The sequence below is a fragment of the Anguilla rostrata genome, chromosome 17 (assembly GCF_018555375.3).
Source record: "Anguilla rostrata isolate EN2019 chromosome 17, ASM1855537v3, whole genome shotgun sequence".
Lineage (NCBI taxonomy): Eukaryota > Metazoa > Chordata > Actinopteri > Anguilliformes > Anguillidae > Anguilla > Anguilla rostrata.
Genome location: NC_057949.1, coordinates 25,000,836 through 25,013,904, shown reverse-complemented (window position 1 = coordinate 25,013,904; position 13,069 = coordinate 25,000,836). Strand labels below are relative to the sequence as shown.

General features: G+C 44.6%; 1 protein-coding gene across 2 annotated transcripts in view; it reads right to left on the bottom strand.

Moving 5' to 3' along the window:
* lmx1al (LIM homeobox transcription factor 1, alpha-like) overlaps positions 1-13,069 on the bottom strand; it is a 31,721-nt gene that overhangs the window by 7,104 nt on the left and 11,548 nt on the right. For both annotated transcript variants that reach the window (XM_064316390.1, XM_064316389.1), the window contains exons 4-5: positions 388-620; positions 101-258 (exon numbers count right to left, since the gene is read on the bottom strand). In XM_064316390.1, the coding sequence (XP_064172460.1) occupies positions 101-258; positions 388-620 (391 nt within the window). The remainder of the gene's footprint in view (positions 1-100; positions 259-387; positions 621-13,069) is intronic.

Here is a 13,069-nt window from a genome sequence, read left to right as displayed (position 1 = left end):
GTGAGTGTGTGAGTGTGAGTGTGTGAGTGTGTGAGTGTGTGAGTGTGTGAGTGTGTGAGTGTGTGAGTGTGAGTGTGTGAGTGTGTGAGTGTGTACTCACTTTGCGGCAGGGTTTGGAGGACACTTCGAAGGAGGCCTTAAAGGCGCGGCGCTGCTGGGTGGTGAGGATGGTGCGCGGCCGTTTGGAGCGCTTGTGCTCCTTCCCTTCATCGCCCTTCCCTGCGGAGTTGCTCCCTCCCTCCTCATCCTCACTCTTCACTGCGCACAGAGTGGGGGTGGGGGTGGGGGGAGGGGTTTAATGCACACAAATGTGTCTGTAAACCGGTCCCTCTGACCGCAACCCGTAAACCGCAAGCTGGTGAACCTGCGGCGCGCGCCATTGGCTACCTGACTCGGTGGGGGCGGGGCTGATGGCGGACAGCATCTCCCTCTCCTTCTCGTAGTCGCCGCGGCAGAGCAGCTGGCCCTCCTTCAGCACGAACTGGTCGCCGCGCTGCAGGCGACGCTCGCACTCGCAGCAGCTGAAGCAGTCCAGGTGATACACCTGCCCCAGCACCCGCATGATCAGCTCCGACCGGCCAATCACCTGCAGGCAGGCGCTGCACTTCCGCACAAACAGCCTGAGAGAGAGAGAGAGAGAGAGAGAGAGAGAGAGAGAGAGAGAGAGAGAGAGAGAGTGAGCGAGAGAGAGCGAGAGAGAGAGAGAAGAATGGAGAGAGGAGATGAGAGGAGAGAGAGAGAGAGAGAGAGATGAGAGAGAGAGAGGATGAGAAAGAGAAAAAGAGCGAGAGAATGTGAGACAGAGAGAGAGAAAGAGATATTTGACACCCTTGGCACAAATAAATATAATGACAAATATGACAAATGACCAATGACAGGTCGTAGACCTGCTGCATCTGCCAAAGCAATCCATATATTGTACAGCACTGCTTTGGCGGCATCACTATAGTTTGCCTTGCCACTACAGAACAACTGATCTGAGAGAGAGAGAGAGAGAGAGAGAGAGGGAGTGAGAGAGAGGGAGAATAGGAAGAAAGAGAATGTGGGGCTTTAGCTGAGGAGGAGAGAGGGAAACACAGAGTGATCACAGAAATGCAGCTTCGCTCATTCATCCATGGAGGATCGTTGCCATCATGTTTATTTTCTATGATTTATTATATATCACTTCTGCGATTCTGATATCGCATACACCTGTGAATTACATCAGAAGTAAAGAAAAGCACTCATCATGGATATAAATAATCCTTAAATTCAATAAACCAGATAGGGAACAGGAATCAATATTAACTGACAGTTATAACTTGAACAATTGATTTTGTTTAAGGGAACGACCTTAAAATAAACTCTGCTCAATTTAGTTCAATGTATGAAAATGTCTTAATGTTAAATTAATCAGTGACAATTTATTCATTTTTTTATTTAAAAAAAGGGGAGAAGAGCGTCGTGGTGAAAAATCACGTCTTTACCTGCCGTAAGACAAAGACAATGCTGGGCTTTTCAGCAGTTACCACCCATCTTGTAATGTGCTGAGACAAACACTAGGTGGCAGTGTCAACCTAGAACCAGGCAATGGAGGTCAGTACTCGTTTACCGAGTAAACAATTCTTGTGTTCTACCCCATCTTATTTCTGTTAAAATCTGCATATGGCGTTTCATTGCAATGTTTACATGATTAGTCATTCTTATTATTCTTCTTCTTATTATTATTATTATTATTAGCAGCAGTAGTCGTAGTGGTAACAGTAGTATTAGTATTTGTATTATTATGATTATTATTATTATTGCTGTGTAGTAGTAAATCTATTAAAGAGAAAAAAACCGTTAATTGCAGATTTATTTGTCTCTTTTTCTTTTCAGTTCACATACTTTCTTTTTCATTCCACGCCTCTCTTTCCCTAGTCGGAGCTACATGTACATAGCTTATGTTCAGTCTCAGTTTCCTCTCTGTCCGTCTCTCTCCTCACATCAATGCTGCAGTTCCTTTTTAGTGTCCAGACCTACCAGACTCTTTCCCTCTCTCCAAATCCGCTGTTCTTTTCTCTCTCTCCCCCTCCCTTCTCTGCATCTTCTGCCAGAGTTCCTGTCATCCTGTCATCTCCCTCTCTCTCTCTCTCTCTATCCCTCTCCCTCTCTCTCTCTCCCTCCTTTGCCCAGAGAAACTAATAAAGACAGGATTAATTAGATTGTTGTTTAAACAGTGCGAAGTCCAGACAGACGCTGTAAACTCATAACCAAGGATTGGGGATAGCATGGGGTTAATCTCTCTCTCTCAACCCCCCAACCCCCACCCCCCCACCCCCCCATACACAGGCATGTAAGCAGAGACCAGAGACGCACGCATTAATATAAATATCATCCAGCTAAATTAAGCAGTCTGAGGGAACTTCTCTCACACAAAAGTTCTTAAATACGGAATGGAAGGAAAACAACCAAGACACCTACATAAAACAGAGTGAGTGAATGAGAGATAGAGTGAAAGAGAGAGGGAGAGAGAGAGGCAGGGAGAGAGAGAGAGAGAGGGAGGGAGAGAGCCAGGGAGAATGGGAGAGAAAGCGGGAGAGTGAAAGGAGACCGGGAAGAAGAGTGAGAGTGAGGAAGGAGGACGCAGAGAGGGCGTCGGCCAGATTGCCGAGACAGGAAAGCCTTATTTCACAAATCTGCTGGTGACAGGCAGCCAGGTTCGCCACCCTAAACCCCCCCAAATCTGACCTGAAGAGACGGTCCTGTCCGAGACACAGCTGCCACGGCTAATCTGCCTCAATCCATCTGCCGATCGGCCAATAACCGCCGTCATCACGCCCCCCCCCCCCCCACCCCCACCCCCGCCCCCACCTGCCCCCAAATGACCATCTACACAACCAGCCTCGCCACCGCATGCTCCACCCAACAGGACAGACCGCACACCAAACTGACAATCGCCACCCACTTACTCCACCTGAAATCAGAGACCACACATTGAAGTCATTATCCCCCCAACCTAAAATCACAAACTACCTGCCAAGCTCATTATCAGCACCCACATCGTCCACCAAAAACCACAGACCACACAGTAAATCGATAATCACATCCTATACAGTCCACTTGGGCAGGTATATAACTGTAGGGGTGTTCAACAAGCTCAGTTTAAAGGCTGAGTTTGGGAGAGTACACAATGAGTTTTTAAAGAGGAGAGATTAACCTCAGGTAGAAGCTGTGCACCATCAGCAATGTACAACTGTGTGTGTGTGTGTGTGTGTCTGTGTGTGTGTGTGTGTGTGTGTGTGTTTTCACAATATTTTTTTTTCAAAGACGATAAGAAACCAGAGGAGTTTCAAATGTGTCAGCAAATTTTGGATTGTATGTGAGAATGTTTCTGATACAGTACGTCACAGTGACACTCACAGCATCATAGCTTCAATCATATTCTGGCTCTGAACAGTCATGCAAAATAACTTATGTTAAAATGATTCCATTATGCAGCACCGCAGCCTAGTATCGACTGCTGCATTTCTGTATGCACTGACTCTGTAGTACTACTCACAAGTCCTTTTGGATTGTGATTACAATTATGCTTTTTATTCATACATTTGCTTTGGTACATGAAAACACGTATAGATGCTGGGCCATGCAAGTTAGTTAATGGTTCCACACTTGCAGCTGGATAAATATTGTGGTGAACCTTCCTGTTGGGCAGCATCACATCAGTAGGAAGAGCATTGCAGCTCTGTGTTCATTTCATCAAGAAGCCTGCTCTTTAGTCTTATGAAGGGCAGGTTTTTGGAATAATTTTAAAATAATTCCAAGCTGGTGTTCTAGGACTCCATTGCTTTCAATTACCAGCAGTGACTGTTAGATCATCATTAGAATGTTCTGTTAAGAACAATCTAATCATATATGTGTGATCTGGCACCGTACAGGGTCAAGGGAGGATTTAGCATCGCTACATGGCACATTAAGAGAGCAGGAAAAAATTCCCATGTGCAGCAAGTTAGCATTTACCTCCTTGATAATTCCCTACTATTACAAAAGAACATTACATATGAAGTTATCTGCTACATGCCCTTGATACCTTTACGAGCAACAGGAAGGTAGTTTGCCAGCAGGTTGCTATGTGCCAAATCATAAAATCAACCAGGCCCTCCAGTTAAAGTGTAAAAATTGTTTTCTGTAATGAGTCCGACAATTATGTCTTGACAAAACCACACGGGCAGCATATTCACAAAGAGACAACTATTTGTTGAAGCAAACAGAATGAGCTTTGTCAACGGAATCAAAGCACAGTCTAAACAAGCTTGTAACATTAAGACATGTGTGTGTGCACATGTGCTTGCATGTCTGTGTGTGTGCGTGTGTAGGTACACGTGCATGCATGTGTGTGTGAGCATGCGTGTGTGTGCATGTATGTGCATGTGTGTGCATATATGCGCATGTGTGCCTGCGTGCACGTGTGTGTGTACATGTACGTGTGTGTGTGCGTGTCTGTGCGTGTGCATGTGTATGTGTACAAGCGCACATGTGTTTGTGTGCATGTATATGTATGTGAATGTTTGTGCGTGTGCGTGTGTGTGTGTGCGTGTTTGTGCGTGTGCATGTGTGTGCGTATGTGTGTGTCCGCACATGTGTTTGTGTGCATGTTTGTGTGTGTGCATGTGTGTGTGTGTGTGTGTGTATGTGAGGGAGAGGGAGAGAGAGAGAGAGAGAGAGAGAGAGAGAGAGAGAGGATATTGCTCTGTGAGGATGGTGGCTCAGAGCCAGTGTTCAGTAATCACATCATCTCCTTTTATTAAATCTCCCTGCACTGCTTCTGTTATTAAAATCTCCCAGCATTCCTCACCACACAGACACACACACACACACACACACACACACACATGCGCACACACACACGCACACACACACACGTGCACACAGACGCGCACATACACATGCACACATGCACACATACACACACACACACATACACACACACACACCTTTGACTTTATCGGTATATATCTCTTCCCTCTTGTACTCTGAAGAAACCTGCCCTCTACCATTGTCTACCTCACCAAACCTCAGCCTGCCCTGGAGCATCTCTTTCCCCAAACATGCTCCCAAATTAAAATTTCAAATCCTAGGCCACTATTAAATTGCATAAAAATATGAATAAGAAAACACATAAATAATTAAGTTCATAATTATCAGCACAACATCAGACATAAAGCGGAAAGACAGTCATTAAATCAGATGTCACTGTATTTTAAATAAATAGCAATTTGAAAAAAATACAGATTTTTATTTTAGTTTAGTTGTAATAGACTTCATATTGAGCATACAGCATTTATTCTGTGTTATTTTTTACGACATGGCTATCCAATCCTATCTGGAGACAAGCACTATGAATTAGCCTTGGAATAGTCAATGCCTCCATAGACAGTACTTGCCTCCAACAAATAAAAAATAAAGAAAAAAGAACAGATACATAATTTTTAATTTGAAAGCCTAATCCTGCATATTTGATTAGATTGGGGCATGTGTACTAGGAGGTGCAGTCAGAACAAATTAGTTATTCTTCTCTCCTAACAGACCCGAGAGAGAGAGAGATAGAGAGAGAGAGAGCAAGAGAGAGAGTCAAATGTGGAGAAACACGAACAATGGCTTGGAGAGTCTACTGTATCTTTTTGTGTAACGCTACCGTTTGCTGTTCTTTAATAGAGAAAATAAAATCTCTTCATCTGCGCGGCACGTGCCTGCTAACTGCTAACTATTCAAAGTCTGAAGTCATCACACAACCACGGAAAAGTATTCAAATGTGAGGAAATGTGCACAGGCTTCCCACAGGTTTCCTACATTATGTATTTCTGCCCGGATACAAATGATAAACATAGCTCTTCAAAGATAAATACTGAAGTAACTATTTTACACAACATATCACAAATATCTACGCAATATTCTTCCAGACATATACATAACATGTATGTGCATGTGTGTGCACGTGTGTTTGTGTTGGTGTGCGTGTGCGTGTGCGTGTGTGTGTGTGTGAGAGAGAGATAGATAGAGAGAGAGAGAGAGTGAAAGAGAGAGGCAGACAATGGGGGGAGAGAGAAAGAGTGAGAGATAAAGAGAGAGGGAGAGAGAAATAAATGGAGAGAGAGAGTGAGAGAGAGACCCTACTAGCACTGTTAGTTTAGATAAAACAACTAATCCCCGAGCCACCAGGACGCAATATCCTGTCTGCCCGTTTCTCATTTCCTGTTTCTCAGACAGAGCGAGAAGGAGAGGGGAGGGGGGCCGAGGCGGGGTGGGGGTGGGGGGGGGCCGTTACCCCAGAAACGGAAGGTACGGCAGTACCCGTTCGAGAATGTCTCAGGCTTTCTCGCTATCTCTCCGTTCCTCCCCCTCTCCTTCTCTCCCTCTATCTCTCCCTCTCTCTCTCTCTCTTTTTTGTTGCTCTTCTTTTATTATCTGAGATTTAATAAAACTGGGACGAGCAGCTCGCTCCGTCATGAAACATTTATTAGCCGCCTGTAATGAAATTGTTGTGGGGGAGGCAAACTGATGGAGGCTTATCACACATTATGCAAAACAGCAGCAATATCACAGGGGGACAGGGGAGACACAGCATGCTCACCCACTCTTCACAGCATTCATCTATCCACCATATTTTATCATTCCTTTCCTCTCTTCCCTTCTCCCTCGCTTACCTTGCCTCCCTCTTTTTTCCATCTCCCCACCTTCTCTCTCTCTCTCTCTCTCTCTCTCGTTCTCTCTGCCTTTCTCCAGCTGTTCTCTACTCTACTTCTCTTCCTGTTCTCCCTACTGATCTCTGCTCCTCTCCCCTCTCTCCATCTCTCCTCCACTCCTTCCCTTCCTCCCTCTCTCATCTCCTCGCCCCTCTCTCCCTCCCTTCCTCCCTCTCTCATCTCCTCTCCTCTCCTCTCCCTGTTGGTTTGTTTCCAGAATCTTCTCTCTGTCTCCACGCAAGACGTGCCCCTCAGGTTTGAAGACCGAGACGGTGTGCAGTGCTATCCCTGGCCCGAACAGGGCAAAGTTCGGCAAGCTGGCTGTTATACAGACAAAATTCCCAATGCCTTAATGTTTCACCAGCCGACCCAGAGAACACCCAGCATACCTCTACCTACCCTCTCCTCTTCCATACTAAACACAGTCAGTACTTATTCTAACTAAACTGTTAGACTGTTCTGGTTAAATAACCTCTCCTCTTCCATACTAAACACAGTCAATACTTATTCTAACTAAACTGTTAGACTGCTCTGGTTAAATAACCTCTCCTCTTCCATACTAAACACAGTCAATACTTGTTCTAACTAAACTGTTAGACTGCTCTGGTTAAATAACCTCTCCTATTCCATGCTAAACACAGTCAATACTTATTCTAACTAAACTGTTAGACTGTTCTGGTTAAATAACCTCTCCTCTTCCATACTAAACACAGTCAATACTTATTCTAACTAAACTGTTAGACTGCTCTGGTTAAATAACCTCTCCTATTCCATGCTAAACACAGTCAATACTTATTCTAACTATACTTATTCAGACTGTAGTGGACAGAGACATTAGACCTGCTGCACTGTTTGAACACACTCACAAACGTTTACATTTGGCACTTCACGCATTTAGCAGATGCTATTGTCCACAGCAACTTTCGCAACTTACATTCTCGTTACGTACGATCCATGTATACAGCTGGATAGTAACAGCAGCATTTCAGTTACAGCACCATATTCACGGGTACAGCAGCAGCGCCCCCGCCCCTCCCCCCAAATCCCCCCCCCCCCCCCCCCCCCCCCCGACCTCGGAATGAAACCTACAGTACAAGCACGGTGTCTCAACCAGTTCTCTAAACACCATGTTACACTGCCACCCTGTGAACAACACAAACACCCGAACAGGGAAAGAAAGAACACAGGAAAAACAGAAAACACAAAAAAAAAAACCTGGTCATTTTTACTTAATAAGTACTAAAATATGAAAGTAATAATCTAACCAGTCTGCTGGGAAATGGTTCTTCAGGAGCGCTGCTACGCTACACTTCCCCAGCGTACCGCTAAGCTACGATGCGCCACAGTGCTGCATATACCAGGGCACGCTGTACTACGACACTGTAACTGCTACTGCGCCACAGGGCTGCATATACCAGGGCACGCTGTACTACGACACTGTAACTGCTACTGCACCACAGGGCTGCAGTGTTCATTCTAATGGCAGTTACAGTACACAGGGAAACCGCTGTAGTGGAGCAGACAGTGTTAAGCTCTCATCGCCTTGGTTAAGTGCCCCCCCCCCCAATGACAAGGAGGGTAATTAGTGATCCCCCCCCCCCCCCCACAAAACAGGGCCACAAAGGGGTGGAGAGTGGGGAGACGATTAAGAGGAAAATGAGGGATAAACTGAGAGATAAACTGATTGGTGTCATCGAGGCTATCAATCTCAACAAGCGGGAAATGAGGTTTGGAACAGAGAAATATTATTACAAACCAGACAGTGATGAACGAGGCAACAGAGAGAGAGAGAGAGAGAGGGATAAAGAGAGAGAGAGAGAGAAAAGGACAGATAGGGAGAGAGCAGTAGAGATTGAGAACTAAAGATACAAACAAAGAGATCACTGATGCACGTATGTCTGGCTACGTTATGCTGTTGAAATGTAAATCAGAGAATTTTACCCTTCCTTAAAAAGTGCTGTGTCCTTGGGAAAAATCCAAACAGGTAATCTTCCAAAACCCTGAACTTCAGAACATATTTACATCCAACGAACCATAATACATAACCAGCAAGCGAAGAAAATCCGCATGTTGCATATTTTAATCTGTCTCTGCAGTCAGTGTTTTTCCCCATCTCTATCTTTGCAGTGAGTGTCAGTGCCCCAGTTGTGAGGCTGTGCTGTCTGTACTGCGTCAGTGCCTCTCATTTCGCGGCAAGTGTCGGTACCTCTCTCGCTCATTGCGGTGAGTGTCAGTAATTCTCTCTGCAGTGAAGCTGTCAGTATCTCCGTATCTGTGGTGAGTGTCAGTAATTCTCTCTGTATAGTGTCATTAATTCTCTCTGTACAGTGACCTTGTCAGTATCTCAATGAGTGTCGGTAACTCTCTCTCTCTCATTACAGTTAGTGTCAGTAATTCTGAGCAGTGAGGGTGTCAGTATCTCTGTGTTTGAGGTGAGTATCGGTACTTCTGTGTGGTTAGGAGGTCAGTATCCTTGCGTTTGCAGTGAGTGTCATTAATTCTCCCGGGGCAGTTAGGGTGTCAGTATCTGTGCATTTGTAGTGTCAGTAATTCTCTCCATGCAGTGAGGGTTACAGCATCTCTGTATAGTGACGGAGTCAGTGAGGGGTTATTGGGGGGATGGAATGATGCTAGGCCCTGCAGCCCCAGACTAGGGTAATTTTCTACTCTGCTTCCAGGCACTATACCCTGGGGCAGTGAGAATTTATTGGTCTGGGAACTGCTCTTGTTGGGAGGGTGTGTGCGCGCGCATCTGTGTGTGTGTGTGTGTGTAAAACACAACACACTTGTTTTTATGTGTCTCCTTCTGTGAACGCGCGTGGGTGTGTCTTGTAATCGGTCCCCAACAATATTACTGACAGAAATACGTGATAACAAAGGCAATGAAAAGGAGAATAGAAGCGAGAGATGGGGGGATGCGGAATGGTGAGGCAGAAAGGAGGGGAAGACGGGAAAAAAGGAGGAATCTACTGAAAAGAATAAAGGGAGGAGACAGAACAAGAGAGTTCACAAGAAATTGTGCAAGCAGAAAACTTGTAAGAGAGAGTCAGGACACGAGAGGGCAGACTACCAGCAGTGTAGGAAAAATATAATTCAATAAAATGCAACGGAATCCACCAAATAACGACATGCGTGCAATAATCATCTTACAAGAATGGCTCCTTCCTTCCGTCACGTTATAAAATCCTGTTGTGGCCTTCATTTACAGTGCAGTATGACTGTATGTGCGTGTGTGTGTTTGTGCGTGCGTGCGTGCGTGCATGCGTGGGGGTGGGGGGGGGGGGTGAGGGTGGTGTTGTTGACGGACGGACTGCAGGGGTAACAAGGACACCTTGTTTCTGTTTCAGTTCAAGGTCATGCACAGCAGAGAGGGCCAAGATTCACAGTCCCAACGCCAGCTCGGCACACGTGCAAGAAACTCCACGCCTGCAGCAAACAAACTGTGTACCTGCAACAGCCACGCTGCACATGCACAGCACACACTCTACAGCCACATCACAAATTTACACTTGTAACACGTAACACACCTGCAGCACACACAGTGCACACCTGTAACACATGCATCAGCAATACACAATGCATGCAGAAACACCTGCAACAAATGGTAAATGGACTGCATTTATATAGCGCTTTTATCCAAAGCGCTTTACCATTGATGCCTCTCATTCGCCAGAGCAGTTAGGGATTAGGTGTCTTGCTCAAGGACACTTCGACACGCCTAGGGCGGGGTTTGAACTGGCAACCTTCCGACTGCCAGACAATCGGTCTTACCTCCTGAGCTATGTCACCCCCGTATAACTGCAACACACGCCGCATACACAACACGCACAATCCACTCCAATACAGTGCTTCTGCAGGTCGTGATTCCTATCTGCAACAGACTGCTGTTCTATATCAGCTCCACCAGTCCTGCACAACGCAGTCACTCTGCACCACTTTACCACACTAGCCACTGTCGCTCTCCACTGCCACTCAGCACTGCTACTCCACACTCCTTTTATGGAGATGGAACATGCTGAAAATACCCTGAAATAATATAGACGGTTTCAACGGTAACAACATAAACAAACGTTACTGCGCATGTGCGTTGTTCTGGCCCTAACTTGACTTCCGGCAGACTTCCGCAAACAATCAATAACAACAGAGTCCCTCTAGACTATTTCTGATAACAAGCAAAGTAAATAACAAGTAAATTACGTTAGCTAGCTAGTTAAAACTATGTCTAGCCCGTATTATTTGGGGTTACCAGTCGAAGAAAAGAACCGTTACTTGGCCAAACTGAAATGCGATAATGTTACATTACCAGAAAAACAAGTGACAGAAACAGATAACTGTTGACAGTATTGCACCTTGCTGAGCATCATACATTCCTTACATAATCCATAACTGTTCTGGGTTACATGCACATTCATTCCTGTAGTAAAAAGTGCACTCTTTCTATGATATTGCTTAAAAACGATGATTAGAAGCACAAACTGGGGCTAGTGGGCAGCATGTGTAGCCAATGCAATTACTGTAGGTTATTTATTTGTATAGCATGTATTGATGGGAAAACATCGTGGCTCTTATAGTTTGGGTCATCTTGCTAGGTTACCACAACAAAAATGATCAGGCAATGTAACGCTGTCAAGTTATTGGAAACAGGTATCATAACGTTAGTAAAAAACGTAGCTAAAGCGTATGAACTAATAGCATTGAGCTAACGTTACTGTGCATAATTTATACAATGTTAGCTACGTTTAGCTAGCTAGCTAGTTGGCTAGCTAACTAGAATGAATTAATTAAGCTACAATCAATTTAGTTAGCTAATTCATAACTATTTCAGGCTTGTTACTGGTCAGCTTAGTTATCGCTTATCATGAGTTTGTTACCTGAAACAAAGTGCTAGAGTGAGAGTACCTATTCGACCACCTTCGTTCGACAGACAGGAAAGCGTAAACTGATTCGCAACTATATATGAAATAGGCGAAATATCGGTAACAACCTGTACCTAGTTATGTAGGAAAAATATCCTTGTTATCCCCCTGTTGTTATTTTTTCAGTACTTTCACGTTTTTTTTTTTGTGTGCCAGCAAATAAGTCAGACGTGGTCCAGCGCTAGCATTTGGTTGCTAAGGGGACGTGTATCGACCACCCCATATACATGAATGGAACTTGACATAAATTTGCTAGTATCCTGTCTTGCATATTGGAGGTTAATATGAGAAAGAGTGGTCTCTCATCAGCACGTCTAGGAATCCGTACATATTCACTGTTGTAATTAAGTCGCAGGACGCAAAATAGCCGTTAGGAAAGCAGTTTGAAATTATGAAGCAACGTCTGCGCCATTGACTTTAATGGGTCGCGATGACATAATTCATTGTCTTAAGTTGATATAGTAAATAAGGCTGTATTAGTATTACTAAATGTGTATGTATGAAGTTGATTTTTTTTTAAAAAATACAGTTTATTATGTGTATTTTTACAGGACTTACATTTTAATAGGTAACGATGTCTAGTTATTTCTCAAAAATACGAAGTAACAACGGGCAAGCACCAGCTATGATAATCGCAGGGATTCATCAATTCGTTTCACAATTTCCTAGTGAGGTTACAAAGTTAAATTATGTATTTTTACTAATTTTCGAAATATAGTTTGTTCCTGAGGTCAGGTTGCACCCCACAGCACAACAACCTGAGCCCAACATCAGTCTGTTCATCAGTTTAACTTTCACTCCATTTGTAATCGGTGCCATATTAGCCAGTAAACACAAACCCAATAATAAACAAACACAGACCGGAAGTTAACTTAGGGCCAAGCGCATAACCTTGGCAACGCGCGTGCCACTGATGAAACCGTCTATATATTGTCAAAAAAATAAAAATAAAAAAATGAATAATATATATATATATATATATATATAGATATATATATATATGTTTATCATTATAATTTCAAAACAATACACACTGCAGTATATTCCGAAAGGGTCACTAACTGTTTTATTCTTTACTCCACGTGTCTACCCTTCGCAAGCAAATGCACACGTTCACATGGAAACACACACACACACAGACAGCCGTGTGCATACACAAGGAACAACCATATCACTGCGACCATATCATCCCTTCCTCCCTCCTTCACCTTCACTCCCTCCTTTTCTTTCTCTCCCTGCCTCCCTCCCCCCCCCCCCCCTCTCTCCGCTCCAGATGGGGTGTTTGGCAGCAGGGGTGCGTGTGCTGCTGGATGCCGTCTCGCACTTTCAAAACAAAGATAATGATAAAGAATCAGAGGCCTTCGGCCAGCCAGCTCCGCATCCCCCACGCCGACCGACTGGCTCAGGGCTATCTCTATCACTGGCACTGACCGACTCAGCACCATCACAGTG